We start from the raw sequence: 17,148 nt of genomic DNA, 5'->3' as shown, positions 1-17,148 counted from the left end.
TCTATGTAAGATTTTGTATCTTGATTACTATAACATAAAAGAAAAATATCACTAACAAAGGGAAAAAGACACAGTTTTTCATGCATATATACTGTGCGTTCAAGATCCCCTACCACTAAATATTCTTGTCTTTGAAGATCTGTCTATGTTCGATCATGATTTTTTTTTCTTTAATAAATATAAACAAAGAATTACAAAAAGCTAAAATAAAGGTAAAGAATAATAGTAGTAATAAATAAAAATGAGAAATCTTATTCTCTAATGTAAACCCCCACACTATTAATTCATTAATATTAAAAAAGTTATAGTAAAATTTTATTAAAATTACAGAATTAAACCATTAGCAATGGCTCGATTAGTATGAAGATGAGTTGTTTCATACACCGGCAATTCTTCTCGATACCTTTCAATTCCGATGGCGGAAAGATTATCTAATTCGAACAAATCCGAACTTGCATAACTTGCTGCATCATCATCATCATTATCGTCGTCGTCATCGTCTAATTCGACGCGCTCTTGATTAATATACCGTCCTCGAACATTTCCATTGCAAAAATCAAGCTTTTCTTGATTTTTCTTCTGATAATTTCGTAAAACATTAGTACTTTCTTGATTTTCAGTACCGTTATATAAACTTTTATGCCCACAAGGCCTCGAATCCTCGTCGACAATGACACTAACCGGATAAAACCTCACCGATCTTTTCGCTCCATTTCCTCTAGACGACGGGGTCTTGCTTAAGCAAGACCTCGAAAATGAAGAAGCTGAAGAACATGTCGATGCTTGCTCGGATTTTAATTTCCTCTCCTCAAACCCGGAAGGCGAATTGGACGAAAACTTCGCCTTTTTTGCGTTTTTCGCATTTCCAGGAGTGAAAATAGAGTTGAGAAAGCTAGCAAGACGTCCCCCCGGAGAAATAGGCTGCTTAACTTTCTTGAGATCGCCATATATTTTTAACGCTCTTGATTTCGTCTTGACAAAACTGCCTCCTGCTGATGAAGACAACGATTCGTGCTTCTGTTTCGGTGCATAAACATTATTATTAACTCTATCATGATCAACCGAAACACTTGTCCGAATCGGCTTAGGTCTTTGCATGGTGTAACTATTATTAATCGAGGACGATCTTGAACTAAGACCGTAAACTGATTCACATTCCGAAGACGAAAATCCGCCGCCGCAGCTCGATTCTGATGAGCTAGAGCTCGAGTTAAGCAACACAGAATGAATATTAAAACTCTTTTTATTGCTGTCCGTGGACTTTCGAACACCTCCGTAGTTATCTTTCTCATCCATCCATTTCTGAATCATGCATGCTTTTTTCAAACTCGTCGCTTTATATTCACCACCGTCATCCTTTAAACCATTGTTGATATGCTTCTTGTTACTCCTCATGGTTTTTCTGTTAAAAAACAGCTCTTCTTCGGCTTGCGAACCGCCGTTTGATTCGTCTATGGAACGGTAAATAGCGTCGAGAAGAGTCGAAGAGAAAGACGGGTTTTCTCTTTGATGATCCATCAACTGTAATTTGTAGAAAATTTTAAGAACAGTGAGAATTTAGAGGTAATACTAGTGGAAGCAAGAATTATGACGGTGATAATTATGCGAGAGTGAATTAACGAGAAATTAAGACAAGAAAACAGATTGGAAAACTGGTGTTTTGAGTGAACAAAAAGGAGACATGTTCATTGATGGGTTGTTGATGATGAAAAGTAAAAGCCACGCCTATGAAGAATTTTTAGAAGAGGAAGAAGATGATCGAGAGAAAGAGAGAGAAAGTTTTCTGTTCTTCTTTCTTTGCATATGCTTTTATACACATATACACATCATTTGATTCAAACCGAACCGAACCTAATTTTTTAATTTTTTTCAAATTAAATCCAACTAAATTTTTAAAAATAATCCAAATCAAACCAGTCGATTCTGTCAATTTTTGCTATGTACGGTCTATATTTCACTCCTGTTTATATTAAAATTCTGCTTAAAACTGAACCGAACTGTTAATATTTTATTCTATAATGTTAAATTGAATAGAATCGAACCGAATTTGTCAGTTTGGTGAGATTTTTGCGTACGCTGCTGTGCCAAGTAGGGTCCAGCGTGGAACAAATGCCAGGTTGGCAAAATGAGTGATGTGGCATAATTAATTATTAATAATCAAGGGAGTATAGTGTTTAGTTTATCTTAATTACTTAAATTAGCATCATTATTTTACTGTCCTTTTCACTTTGCCTCCCTTCACATCAATTGGCATAAGATCCTTCCTTCTTTCTTTGTTTTGTCTTCCATTTGGAAAAAGAGAAAGAAATTTAGTGGGTTGATTGCTAATGTGAATTATAATTTTTACACTATAGGTTATTAATTTTTTTAGGGTTATTCATAATAAAAACTCAACTTTATATCCTTTTTAATATTTTAAATATATTATCCTACCATTAATTTCACTTTTACAGTCTATCGTTGTTTATCTAGTGTAGTTTTATTCATTAAAATACCAAAAAATGGTGAAGGAATATTAATTTTGAATAAAAATAACAAATAGTAATAAAAAGTGGAATTGCAGTTTTAAATGATGTGTTTAAATCGCTTAAAAAAATTTACTTTCATTGGAATTTTTTTTAATAATCCCTATAAAAATATAAATAATATTAATAAAAAGAAAATTTTATATCAAAATGATAAATTACTTATTTAAATTGATGTGAATATCTTTAATTTGAAATTTCTAATAATTAACTTTCCTTAGAATGAGAATACTTTTTAAATTATTTTGAAAATATTAAGTTAAGTTATCTTTCACAATTTACACAGTCAACTAATGCGGCTCCTTGGATGCTTTGACTTATAACACCATCAAGCAATCAAATTAACAGCAATAATGCTGCTATTTTTTTTGTTAAATTCCCAACAAACAGTTCAAAAAAAATCAATTATATTTTCCCCATTTTAAATTTTTCTTTCCTTATTTGGGTTTGTTTGAGATGAATATTTTGTTTTTGTTTTTTTGGAACACAACAAAAAGTTTGTTGAAATGGGTTGACTAAATGGGCAGTGGTAAATATATCTATATTTGAACATTAATTAATGTATAAATAAATATTTAAAAAAATGAGGAGAGTATGGGATGGATTAAAAAATAAAAAATAATGATGATAATGATAGAACTAATTACCAACTTGATTGGTGAATTCTTTTGTTTATTAGAATAAAATGTTACCTTTGTTGTTGCCCATGTGGATGGCAAATCAAGGATTATAATTATGCATTTGATATGGTGAACAGAAAATGAACATGGAAGCAACAAAACGCCAAATATAAACAATTTAATTGACCAATTAAGAACATTAATTATAGTTTGTGATTAAAGATTAGGCAAAATATATATTTGAGTCCTTGTACTTATCAACTTTTTAGATTAAATTCCTATATTTTTATTAATATTGAGTCTTTACATTTTTTATTTCGTAAGCATTAGGTCCCTTCCATTATAGAAGTAAGCTCATGCACCATAATAAACTCATGCACCATCACTATGATTGGAATAGGTTATTATTTTATTTTATATTATCGAAAAATGTATACTTTTATTTTGATTGAATTAAGTTTCTTAATTGATTTTTTTACGACGGAAAAAGTTAATGTCTATAAATTAAAAGCATAGCACCTCTAAGCTAATACATAAAAATGGAGGGATCCAATGCAAAAAAAAAAACAGAATGAGTTAAAATAAAATATGATTATTGTGCAGTAAGTATGGGTGCACAATTGTCTTTATAATAGTTTATAGTCCAATAGAAAAATAAATTAAGATGTTAATTAATCTCATGGTAATCATTATCAGTGTTTAAACTTTAGCTGTAGTACTCCAAATCGATGAGTATGTGTATCTTTTTAGCTAGTACTTTCTAACAATTTAACTGTTTTTTTTTTTTTTTTTTGTCATAGAACAATTTAACTGTTTTCAACTCAGCTTGAGTTGCAGATACAGTAATCATATGGTTGGTTTTGTAATCATTCTACAATCCAGTTTTTCTTCTTCCAATACATATTTTAGATTTGCATAGTAAACTCTTACATTAATGTCGGTATTAAAAAAATTATAGTAATAATTTATTTTAAATCATTCAAAATCTATAGCTACTGTTCAACTCTGTCTCCACAATATTTTTAAAACTGTTCCATAACCAAAATTTAAAACTGAAACATCTTATGAAAAAGGGTTTATATAAAAAAAATCACGAACTTTATACGCAGTTTAAATTTTTTCATTTTCATGTAGGAACTACCACTTTTTCTCAAATTCATGCACATTGAGATGGCACTCATTCATTGGTGTAAAATGATCTTCACCTCAGCGAATAACACCAATAGAGCCGTGACACCTCAGCACCGTGCATGAATTTGAGAAAAAATATAGTTCGTGCATGAAAATGAGCAGATTTAAACTGCGTGATTAAAATAAAAAAAAATGTGTAAAGTTGGTGAATTTTTATAACATTAATTCTATTAAAAAAATAACCTCTTACCACTTCATCTCAATTGCGGATAACAGTCACTCAAGTTTGTTTAATTAACATGTAATTGTCTCGAAAAATAAAGTAACATGTAATTTTATTATTCTTTCCTTTTTTCATTTTAGAATAAGCATTGAGTTTTACACAAAAAATATAATTTTTTATTTAACTTTACTAATAATTGTTCTAAAATTATGTTTAAAGTAATAGCAATTTTTTGGAAAATATAACATATAGAGAAAAAAATACAATATTAATAAAAAAATAAAAAATATATCTAACATAAAACTGTAATAATAATAAGGCAAAATGATTTTTTATATCCACAATTTTGATTATTTTATCAAATAAATTTTTAAAATATAATTTGGATATTTTGATCTGTCAATTTTGTGAATCATGACAAATATATCCAAACCCAAAATTATATTTATTTTTGAAATTTATATTTATAAATTTTTAATTTCAGGAATGATTATTTTACACAATTGATGTTTAATCTCAGTTTAAGAAGAGTTATATTGGTTCAAATAAAAATTATATACCTAAAAAAGATTTAAATAGATAGTTGGATATATTTGTCCCAATTCACAATATTAATAAATTATAATATCTAAAATATATTTTAAAAATATATTTAATAAAATGATTAAAATTGTAAATATAAACAATACTTTGCCTTATAATAATAAAGCGCTTTTGGATTATATTTCAAATTTTTGTTTAAAGGAAATATAAGTTGTCAATTTTATTTATGAGCCCTACCTAAGCAAGAGAAACATATATATATTTAGTGGAGGATGATGCTTAAATATTTGCACAATGATTACACTCGTGGCTCGTAAACTTTATGAAGAAGAAGCAGCTAGGAAACTATAATAAAGAGCAAAAGAATATCAAAATGTGACTCCATTTAATTAATAATTATCCGTAGATAGAGACTATTAAATTTGTTTTAAAAAAATAGTGAGATTAAGTTAATGATGTGATTTGATTTGATGAGTAATATATATATTAAAAAAAGGAATAGGGGAAGAGAATTTGTGTGCTAAAAAGTGGAAAATGTGATTTAGTTTAGCAAAAAAAAAAAAAGGTTTGCAATAGAGGAAACGTGCGTGTGCAACCCCATCTTCATCTTCATCTTCTTCATCATTTCCTTATCTTTTGTTATAAACTTGCTTCAAACACACACAACTTAGTCATTGCAAACTATATAATATATTAACATATGATCTAAAATATTAATATTGATCGTTTAGGCTCGACCTTTATTATGATTAAACTAGATATGAAATGAGACATTGGGGTTAATTTATAACACTGCTATAATTTACTGGATTATTGACGGATTTTTACGTCGAAATAGGAGAAACGTATCTTCCGAAAATAGATTCGCCGATGAATTTCCGGGGATTGATTCCATCGAGAATGTGCGGGTCGGAATGTTTTCCAATATTGAAGACGATTTTGTCACTGAAATAGTGATAGATAAAGTTTACGCTATATTTAAAAGTGTCCACAAAGAACATCGCGTTACAATTTAAATACATTTTATTTTGTAAAATTTGGATCCGGTAAGTATATGTTAGATAGAAGGGTTAATTGGAGGAAAAAAAAACACTTAGCGTGTTTCACGATTATAATACGGAATTTATAATTTAACGTGAGACGCGATTTTTTTTTTAGAATTCATAACATCAAACAATTTTTCCAATAAAAGAATGATGGATTGGCTGCTACAATAATGTATTTTCTAGTTCTCACATCAGCAATTCATCAAAAAATAGCTTAATATTTCGAATTATAAAAGATTGATAACTATGTATTGACAAAATTTAGAATTCATTGTGTAACTATAAAACACGCTAAAAATAATGACATAATATGTATTTAACCCTAAATAGAAATCAACATAAGTCGGGGATCGAACTCTGTACTTACTTTATGAAATATTTGGAAGGCTTTGATTCGGTTTTAAATTATAAAAAAAATATGATTTTTAATTTTGATTTGGTTTTTACTATTGGTTAACCAATCCGACCGAAAACCAATCTTTAAAATAATCATATAAATATTTGGTGCAGTTTGATTTTTATTTTTCCCTTTAAAATATGGTTTGATTTTAAAATTTGTTAAACAAAACCGAACTGAACCAAAGTATATTCACCGCTAAAGCTAGGTTCTTCATAGATTATATTGATTTAGTTGAACGAAATTAAAATAGCAAAAATAATATAACGACACCAAATTAACATATAAAGTGATGCTTTAATAAGAGAATGACATGAAAAATAAAAGAAAAGAAAACTGGGAATCTATTAAGAGGATTAGTTTAATTTGTTAAAAGAGGTTAAGAGATTCCATTCAGATGAAGAGAGAAATGTATGGAATTGTATGAAAGATGAGAGATTCCAATCAGATCATGGAAATGACAAATTTGGGGACCCAAAATCCACCTTAATTTCTACATTTGACAAAACCCTAACCAAAATAAAGTTACTTACCCATTTCTCCACTACCATCATCCCATATAACAAGGTATCCAAAAAAAAAATACCCTTTGGTGGATGTATTGTAGACTGACTATCAACCCACAAATATCAGATTTGACACATCATAATTCTTTGTTCCCCAGCACATTTCTATTTATTAAGGGTGATAATTCGTATCGTCGTGTTATAAGCGCAGCGTATATTTATTTAAAAATATATAAAAATTTATCAAATTCGGATGCGATCTGTTTAATTAATCGTATTAAAATGTCTATTTAAATACGGAAAGTTTATTTAACGAATTAACACGTGTCGAACTGCCTGACGCGTTTATTAAAAAATGACATATTATATCACGTGTTTAACCTGTTTAACACGTTCATTAATAATTTCAGCTTCTCCATCTCTCAATGTTTGGATTTTTCTCTAATGGAAGATAAAGGAAAAGAAAATCAATATGGGCATACAAAAATATAATTAAGATATAGACTTGGAAGGCAACAAATAGTGTTGCTTGATTTGATTGCTCATGAAACTATGGGTCGCCCAATTAGTCACCAAAATGCATATTTGATGGCTTCCACAATGAATGTAAAATACAATTAAAAAGTATATATAATCAATTGCAAATAAATGGGTGCATGCCTTATGCCCTAGCCTACAACTTTGGTTATGATATGGAGGAACATGCTTGCATCAATATTTTCTTGTGTCTCCATTCCAAACAGTAGGTCATGACTCACCTCTAGCTTCAATTGAAACCCTAAATTACTTTGGGCCATCTTCATGTATTGAGTCTTGACCATGCTAAACTAGCAAAATCACAATGACCTCTATTTTAGTATAGTGTATATGAGGTGTTCTCGATGAATCTCAACAAGGCATTTTTTTCTCCACTCGAGTAGTGCACAATCCTTGCGGAAGGCGGATTCTCACCTCAAATTTTAAACGGCTGCATACATAGTTCGAAACCTGCGACTTCATTTAAGTCAGGAGAGCGCCTTAAGAATGGAAATGGCAGTTTTGAAATCGCTGTATAATGATCTTTTACACATTAATAATGAGACAGCAACAGTGATCTCATGGTGGACAACTCACAACTATTCACAAGTTCTTCTTTTCCCCACCAAGGATCATGAATCATGATGAAAAAAATTTCATAAATGCTTAGTTGTAAATCTTGAAAAATAAAAGTATTATTCCGAAATGTATTTAGCACAAGGAGCTTTCATTGTAGTATCTTTTCTGAACCCTAATATTTTTTCTTTTTCAGAACCATCAATGCATCGGCCAATGGCCAATCTTATTTTCTTTCTGAAACTAATAATGGCTTCACTACAAAAACCAAGTTGCCCTTCAAAGATGCTGAAATTTAGGCGAAAGAATTGAAATGTTGCACGAACTACACATTTTAGTATTAATCAGAAAAAGACAAATCGAAAAGATCATGCTAAGAAAGAAACCTTAGGACCACAACCACTATAATGTCATGAACAAGAACTCTGTCAGATCACAGGCTCATGCATCCATTCAAATCAAATCAAAACAAATTGTAATTTTAAATCGTGTCATAAACAAGTTGATTCGTTTATGGCACATACACATTAATCTCAACCCTACCTTGCAATTCTTTCGTGTTAGACTAATCGTGTTTGATGACATAATAAAAATTCCTCTTCGTTAAAGAAAATATTCAAATCTGAATTTTTAATTTGAGTATAACGTCTATTTTTTGACTATGCATAAAAAATTTACTCTTTACACGGCACCTTGAGGGACCCGAGTTTCTTTATTTTATAGGCCATCCTTTGGCTTCTCACCAAAGAGCTGGGATTGAAATACCGAGTGAAGAATATCCACAAACATAAGTTGCAAAATTAACTAGATTCAATTTGATCAATTAAAATCACATCGGATTCATTTGATCTGAAATTATAAACTTTTGATTCTGTTTAATCTTAATGAATAAACTTGAACCTTAATGACCCTGCCACACAAGTTTGTGGATGAAAAATGATCCTACTGTCTTGAAATAATCAGTATCTTCAAACACAAGATCAAAGGCGATCAACAAAGAAGGTTTTCAAACGGATAAAAGTACCTGCTGTACATGCTTTAAGTAAAGTAAGGATTGGTGGGGATGAACCTGACGACTGATGAGTTGTGCTTGTGCAAGAGCATGAAACATGAAAAGCAAATTATGTGGCGATCCCGAGGAAGAAAGCATCTAGACAGACCTCTAAAGAGAGCCAAGACACAAACAATAATGCCTCTTTTTCCCTTACTACTACTCTGATTAAAGAAAACACGAACGAAAAAGAAACATTCTTTGTCTCTTGCATACCATATAAAGCGAACAAAAAAAAGTAAAGGGTGAAAATGAGGCTTACAGGACAAAACATTGGACGACGCAGAATCTGATTTCAAAAACTATTATATGCATTTGAGGTGAAATTAGCTATTTTTGCATATGGGGGCACTACTGCCGGAAATTTTACAAAACTCATGCCAATTTCCTGCACCTGCACTCAAGAAGCACTTATAGTACTGTAAGAATAAAAAGTCAGTAGCTCAGCATGCAATTGTAGAGAAAATGAAGAAATTGAAACATTGGATATGCATTGAATAGAAAAAAGATTATGTGAGTTACTCATTTCATAGAGAAAACTAAGAGCTTTCTATAACTACTTCAATCCCTTCCAAGTAAGGGGTTAGATTGACATTTACTTTTCAAAAGTTTGTAGTCCAGTTGAGATGACCCAATTGCTGCTGCTGATAGGCACCAACCTGAGCCCCAGGTGCGCCTGGTGCAACCCCAACTCCGACATTACCACCCATGACAGGCCCCAAATGATGTGGATTTGCTATTGCGCCGGGAGTTGGAGGCGGAGGATATAATCCCGAAAATTGCATGTGTGAAGATTGCGCAGCAGCTGCATTGAAGGAAGCATGGCCAGTGTGGGATGCCATGTAAGCAGCATGAGGTGATTGCCCAGGCATGTTGTAATATTGAGCGGATTGCATACCCGGAAGCTCCCTGGGATTCTGAACCCAAATTTCAGATGTCTCAGCCTACAAATTGATGCAATGTAAATCGCAATTAGCATAAGACAAATTTAGTTGACCATAAACCAATTAATATCTCAATTCACTTGAAGAGCACACAGCGTCATGTTAAATACTTGCATATGGTTAAAATTGTCCACCATGTGGCGCTCATTTTACAGACATCGATACATGGGAACAAATATAAATAATGTCCAATTTGGAAGTGGATGAAAATTGAAATAGAGCTGACTAGCCAAACAACAGATGCAATATTCTAAACAGCTGAGGTCCAGCAGGAAACTAAACCAACAGTATCAATATTTAGATAATTAAAGGTATACCTGCGGATTGGTGACATAGAGATTCCCATCTTTATACTTCATCCGAGATGAATCTTCAAGACCAGTTGCACCTCCAACAACACCAGGAGCATTGATGGCATACCCACTTGGACTACTGAAATTTCCAAACCCAGATGGATTGCTGCCAGGAACTGGCTTAAACTGCTGGATTCCATACTTGAGGCCATTTGCACTAATATGGGAACTACCTCCAGGCATCAGCACGTAACTGCTGCCATTTGACGGATGTGCATATGCAGGATTGCTTGAATAACCGGGCATAGCCATGGGCGGAACATAAAGTGGAGAAAGGAACTGACGATATGGCATAAGATTGGCATAATGTGAAAGATGAACTTGTGGATACATCTGGGCCATTTGTGGTTGATGCTGCTGTTGTAACATGGGTATTGATGAAGTTGGCATGCTGTTGACAGCATGAGAGTTTAAGGCCTGCAGCCATGAAATACAATGAATTTGAATGAAACCCATAATGACATAAAACAATGTCTCTGATTAGTAATGAACAAATCTTACTAAGTCTTTTACAACAGAACCTGCCAGAACCACAAACAGCTATACTTTTTATGATTCAGACGAGCTAAACGCCATCCTTATAGATCACTACACAAGCTAATATCCATTTCTAACTTCCCCCAAGAAATCAATATTGTAATGATAAATTATCCATAAAACAGGTAACCTAAAGATTTACAAAAGAAAGTCCACCAATCTTATAGATACTCTTTACCTATTCACAGCAAAGACATTAGAAGAACTAGTGATCCATCTTCCCCACGTATACATTTTCAAGAGAAAGAATAGAGTATAGTAATACATGATATCACACACAACTAAAACATTACAATGGCTTATAAATTTACCTCATGTGACAGAAGACCCTGCCCTCGTACAGTTTCATCAATGGAAGGTCTGAAATATGTCATATCATAGCCGGTCTGGGGATCATATGTCTGCTTACACACCAACATACAACAAATCAGTTATGTAGGAATAAGTATGCAAAATAAGGGACAAATCGGCTTCACAAGGATAAAAAAATAGCAATTATATGCAACTGACCGAAAAACTTGGTAATTCAGGAACATTGTGCTGATGTTGCGACTCTGAAGGAGCAAATGGACTACTATTTCGAACTACGCCAATGTCAGGATAATTGTCCAGATCTGGAGGACTTGGCGACTTATCAGGTGATTGATTCTCCGACATCGCACCTGATGCTGGAGAATCAGACCCAGAATTTCTAACCTGTTCACCAAGTAACTCTACCTGCTTGCTGCCAGAAGCGTCATCACCGGAAGACTCTGGCACAGATGATGATAAACTGCAAATATTGTTCCAATTTTAGTGCATATAAAATGAACACTAGCTTAACATTCTCATTCATTTAGTGGTGGTGTCTAACCACAATTATATAGTTATGCAAACATATTATAGCATACATATGCATAATTCACAGGGCTCATATCAATTCCCATTTCAATCAAAACGATCAACATTTGTTTTGACTCTCTCAAACTGGCATGTACCTTTTACAATTTACTTTATCCTATAATATCTATTTCATCTCTTTGAAATTTTACTCATCTCCGCTTTCCTTTTTCTTCTCCAACCTTACAAGGCCATCAGTTCTAAAAAAATTATCTATAATTTGACACAAAATTAAAACACAAACCTTGCAGAAGATTCTGCTTTGGGATCGTCTGCAACTCCAGCTGCTTGAGACCCGGATGGAACATTCCTGGAAGAATCGAGCTCTACCCCAAAACTGCCAAACGTCAGCCTGCACCTATCAGTTTCAGGGACTCTAATATGTTCGGCTATGATCACATTCTGATTTTCATGAATGTTCACACGTAAAAGCTTATCCTGAATATCAGTTTCATCCGATTCCAAGTCCTTAAGTTTATCAGAATGAGGAGAACTAGATTTTGTCGGCGTTCCAATCACTCCGGGGCTACTAAGACTAGATTTCTGGCTCGATTTTGGTTTCCACTCCTTGTTATGCTGAGCAGCTGCATAAACAGATTATGGTCAGTTTAGTTATGCCCTAATCAGGCCTCTTCCCGCTTCCCCAACCTCTCCGACCTATGCACTACCTGCCCTACACATTTTCACTTCAACTACATGAACACTATGCAAGAAGTTTAAAATGGCAAAATGCTGCAAAATTTTATCTCATCAAAGATAGGCAGGCAATGAAATTTGACTTTAATTTCCAATCAGAAACGGTAAGAATGGATGCTTTACTCTTTAAGAAATTGCAATTTTCTAGGTATTAATAAAAACACCACCAAACATGAAGAGAATGTGAGTAATATTTCTATGTACTGGTACAAGGAGCAAACAAACAAGGGAGAGTGACCTCAATTAAACAAATAGATAATAACTTTAACAAGGTAACTGTAAAGTGATCAAGTGATATGCATTTTATATGCATATGCCCTTCCAAAGGACACTCACCTTCATGCGAAAAAAACAAAAAACAAAAAGGCTAACAGAAAAATTGCACCAGAAGCATTACCTTTCTGATGACCTGCAGTATTTTGATGCGGCCTGCCATACTGATTGCCTAAGAACGGCCTGGCAGAGGAAATATTGTGTATAGCAGATTCAGTTGGAGCAGGTTGATTAACTTGATCGGTCTTGGAAATTGTAAGAAAAGGTCGAAATGATTCCGGCAATGAACCATCCTTTCTCATAACATTTGACACGGAATTGCTAGAAGCAGAAGAATTTTTTACAGAATTTTCAGAGGACTGCCTGCGACCACCAACCACCCCGACTTCACGCTTAATAGCTCCAACTGCAGCTGACGATCTAGATTCAGGAGATGGCACGTGAACAGGATCCGTTGAAGAAGAATATAATCCAACAACAGAATTGTTTGATGCCAGTGTTGCAGAATGATGTTGAGAACTGGGTTTCATTGCATGTACGCGTGAAGTTGCACTGGGCCCAACAGGCTGCTTTTCCTCAACTACTACTTTCCTGTCTGCAAAGTATGGGTTGGCATCTCTAGTATGTCTAGATTGTGAATCAGTAGGCCCATTAGAAGCTTGAGATGAACTCCGCATACCAGAGTGCTTTACATTGCCTGATGTTCCTGATGAGCTGCTGAAGGAAACAATGACCATTTTTTATGTGGTTATACTATAAAATCAATGCAATTTTGCACTGCAAAGAAGAAAAAACAACTTATCAAAAAGAAAACCAATATATTACTTTAATGTAATTAGAAACACCCAAAACATACAATAAGATTCCCTCATTTTTTTAGTTTCACCGTTCTCTCTATTTTCATCTTCAAAACACTAGTTACCCAATGTCTTCTCAAAATAAAAAGTCAAGATGAATTTAAATAAATTAAGTCTATTTGGGTCCAATGAGAAGCAGAATCACGATATTCCATACCAAAAATGGGCTTCTCTATTGAAAACAAAAATCGAGTATGACTTCAACCAAGTCCAGTGTAGCTCGCACATTCTGTAGCCTACAGCTGTATGCAGCCCCTCGATCAAAAGTCCAAATTAGATTCAGTTTCTCCTTACATATAATGCAAACCTCAGCAGTCCCTCAATCAAAATGAGTCATAAACTGAAAGTAATAACATACACTCACTATAACACCCAACAAATACAGTAAGGTTTCCTCTTTTTCTTTGTTTCATCGTCCTCTCTATTTTCATTCAAAACACTAATTACCCAAAGTCTACTCAAAGTCAAAATATAAAGTCCATCTGAATTTAAATAAATTATGTCTATTTGGGTTATGCAATGAGAAGTGAACCTCGATATTCCATACCAAAATGGGCTTCACTATTGGAAAAATTATGAAACGTGACTTCAACCAAGTGCAAGATAGCTCAAACATTCTGCAGCCCACAGCTATATGCAGCCCCTCAATCAAAAGTCCGAATCCAATAAAAGACCAAATTAAATTTAATATATCCTTTGCATATAATGCAAACTACATGCAGCCCCTCAATCAAAAGGGTCATAAACTGAAAATAATAACATAGACTCACTATTATTGGAGTTAACCTGTCTAATTTGAATAATACATCAATTACATACGAAACATTAAGATTAAAACAACCAATACGTTTGTGTCAACCAACAAATACGAACAAAAAAATGTAGGGAAACAATGAGAAAACCGAACAATTTTACCTCTTTTCAGTAGCAACCACAAAGCCCTTCTCATCATTTGATACTGGACCTTGCTGCGATGCAGGCTTTGGCACCTCTGTTGTATTAAGATTAACTCTATTGTCCCTCACAATACGAAACTCTTTATTGAATCCTGCATTCCCAGGTACAGAAGCACGAGTGTAGCCTCCTTGCCGAGAACTGCGATCAGAAAATGTACGAAATTTTGTTCCTTGGCTTTTATTCTCAGAATTTTGTCTTGAATCCACAGAACCCCTGTAAGCCATACTCTGAGGCTATAAGCATATCAATTCAAAATGTTAGATAAGTGTAAGTGCTTTCCAAGCAAAAGGAACAGGAATCTTAACATAAAAATAGTCTTAAACTACTAACACCTATTAGCAACTTAAAAAAAGAGAAAAAGAAAATGGAGGGTGCAACCAAATGGAAAGAAATTAATACTACACAAGGGTATACCTCTTTCTTCTTATCTCTTTTTCTCTTCACCTCATGAAATGGATCTAGCAAAAATCAACAACAATAAGCTTGCTATAAAAACTATACTTACACAAATCAAAAACTACCATCTAAAAAACAACCAGGCCAGCTAGGGTGTAATTACAGCTTAAGAAAAATATCAATACATTGAAAAGTTTGTTCCTCCATACACAATTATAAAGATAATACAATAGAAAGACAAATGCAACACAGAATAACAAAAAGCCACAAAGTAAGACAGCTCAGCTCAGCTAACAAGAATGATGGCCTTTCATGACGAAGAAATATACCACTTGGGAGGGAAGAAAAAAAGAATGTAAGAAACAGCTAGTATGCAGCACGCAATCGAGTAAAATGCAAGTGTGATCATGTACATGGAAAATAGATTCCAGAGCTTTACTGAGGCCCAAGTGCCCCTTTAACAGAAATCAGAATTACAAGATAAATAATAAATAGAACTTCAGGCAATAGAAACACTAATTTAGGCATTGCACACAAGAATTACGAGATCACACACAAACCCACAAAAGTCCTACACTCCAAAGCTTCTCAAACGCCTCCAAATACCATTAGAATATCACTAATTGCACCAAAAGGGATGATAAAATATGCTATCCTACCAATTCAGTATATAGAATTGCAAAGACAAATAAGGAAACAAGAACCTCTAACGCAACAAACATAAAACAGTCACAGTTGGACTTTATTTCATTTATAACCAGAAAAAGAACCAAAATTATGAATATATCCGGATGCAACATAATATCAACATAAAGTATATACTAAGGAACATTATAGGTAATAATTACGCCTTAAAGATAACATATTCAGGGCTCTTTGACAGGGATTAAGCATTGATCACTTAATTATCAAAATCAAAACAAAGAGCAGGATACAAATATCAACTAACATATACAAAGGTCATAACCTAGGTGACAAGGACAAATTCATTCAATCAGCTGTCTCCCGTTTCGGAAATGTTTCCAATTCAGACACTTGACGTTTCAAACACGAAACTTCATTTTTCACATAAGAAACCTTAAAATAACACCATTACGCCGTGTCCAAGAGTCCAGTTTCCCCATAACCGTGTCCGTGCTATCTAGGTCATAAGCATTGCACTTTATATTGACCAGAAAAAATACCTTCAAGCAAAACATTAAAATACAAGTCTAAAACCCAAAACCCTTCAAAAATCCAAATAAAGAAATAAAAACACAAACAACAATTACTCAAAATACCCACAATGCAAGCATTAAAAACAAAAGAAAGCTCATAAAAATAGGCATATAAATAACAGAAATTTTAAGAAAAAACTGACCTTGAGTAAGCAATTTTTGTGTAGTTTCATTAGGATCCATATTAGTTTCTTTAAGGGCCATATAGATATCATTATCAGAGAAATTCCCCACAATTTCTTTAATTGATTGTATAGTTTTTCTCACTCTAGCAGACAGTGTATGCGTCGTCGTATTACTATTATTGTTACTCGTACTAACGGGAGCGACCATCTCTCGATGAAGATGAACACAATCAATCAATAACACAGGGAACAAAATTAAAAATTAAGAGATGGGTTTTGTTATGCGTAATGATCTTGAAAAAGGGTATTAATTAAATTTCATTTAGGGTTTGCATTTATGAAGAACACAGAGTCGAGGAGACGAGAGAACGGCTTTTGCTCAGCAGCCAGGGTTTTGAAAACGTTTCAACCAGTACCCACTCAATTGATTTATTAGGCTTAATTCTCTATAAGTACCTCAACTTTTCCACTTTTTTTATTTATACCCTAACTTTTTTAAATTGCTATGTTTAGTATATTTTTCTGTTTTTTATTTCGATTAAAATCATTTGTTCATATTGAAGTAGGAAAGTTTAAATATGTCCTTTATATTATTTCATATTAATTCACATTGCCTTCTTACCGTTAAAAATTTGACATATGAAGTAATATGGATGGAATATTTGAACTTTTTTCCACTTTTAAACAGTTGGCATCAAAAATGGAGAAACAAACATATTTAAATTAGTTTGTTTGCATTGCAAGTTTTACTTGGATTAACGGATTCAATGAAAATACAAA

The 17,148-nt window shown here is 33.1% G+C and overlaps 2 protein-coding genes across 5 annotated transcripts; both read right to left on the bottom strand.

The window, feature by feature from the left end:
- Positions 1 to 229: 229 nt before the first annotated feature.
- Positions 230 to 1,784, bottom strand: LOC126679906 (protein BIG GRAIN 1-like A). The gene has a single exon (XM_050374927.1). The coding sequence runs from the start codon at positions 1,516 to 1,518 to the stop codon at positions 325 to 327; it is 1,194 nt and encodes a 397-aa protein (XP_050230884.1). The 5' UTR covers positions 1,519 to 1,784; the 3' UTR covers positions 230 to 324.
- Positions 1,785 to 9,600: 7,816 nt separating this feature from the next.
- On the bottom strand, positions 9,601 to 16,783 carry LOC126681097 (uncharacterized). Of its 4 annotated transcripts, none has more exons than XM_056105756.1 (9): positions 16,387 to 16,783; positions 15,045 to 15,088; positions 14,589 to 14,863; positions 12,941 to 13,533; positions 12,092 to 12,431; positions 11,479 to 11,740; positions 11,280 to 11,372; positions 10,396 to 10,848; positions 9,601 to 10,078 (listed from the first exon to the last, which is right to left on the bottom strand). In XM_056105756.1, the coding sequence occupies exons 1-9, from the start codon at positions 16,574 to 16,576 to the stop codon at positions 9,737 to 9,739; spliced, it is 2,592 nt and encodes an 863-aa protein (XP_055961731.1). In that variant the 5' UTR covers positions 16,577 to 16,783; the 3' UTR covers positions 9,601 to 9,736. The 4 variants fall into 4 exon arrangements, with proteins under 4 accessions (XP_055961731.1, XP_055961732.1, XP_050232433.1 ...); XM_056105757.1 differs by having other exon boundaries at positions 12,941 to 13,530; XM_050376476.2 differs by having other exon boundaries at positions 11,280 to 11,369; positions 16,387 to 16,782.
- Positions 16,784 to 17,148: the final 365 nt, after the last annotated feature.

The sequence above is a fragment of the Mercurialis annua genome, linkage group LG5 (assembly GCF_937616625.2).
Source record: "Mercurialis annua linkage group LG5, ddMerAnnu1.2, whole genome shotgun sequence".
Lineage (NCBI taxonomy): Eukaryota > Viridiplantae > Streptophyta > Magnoliopsida > Malpighiales > Euphorbiaceae > Mercurialis > Mercurialis annua.
Note: the sequence above shows the minus strand (reverse complement) of the source record. Positions and strands in the feature narration are given on the sequence as shown.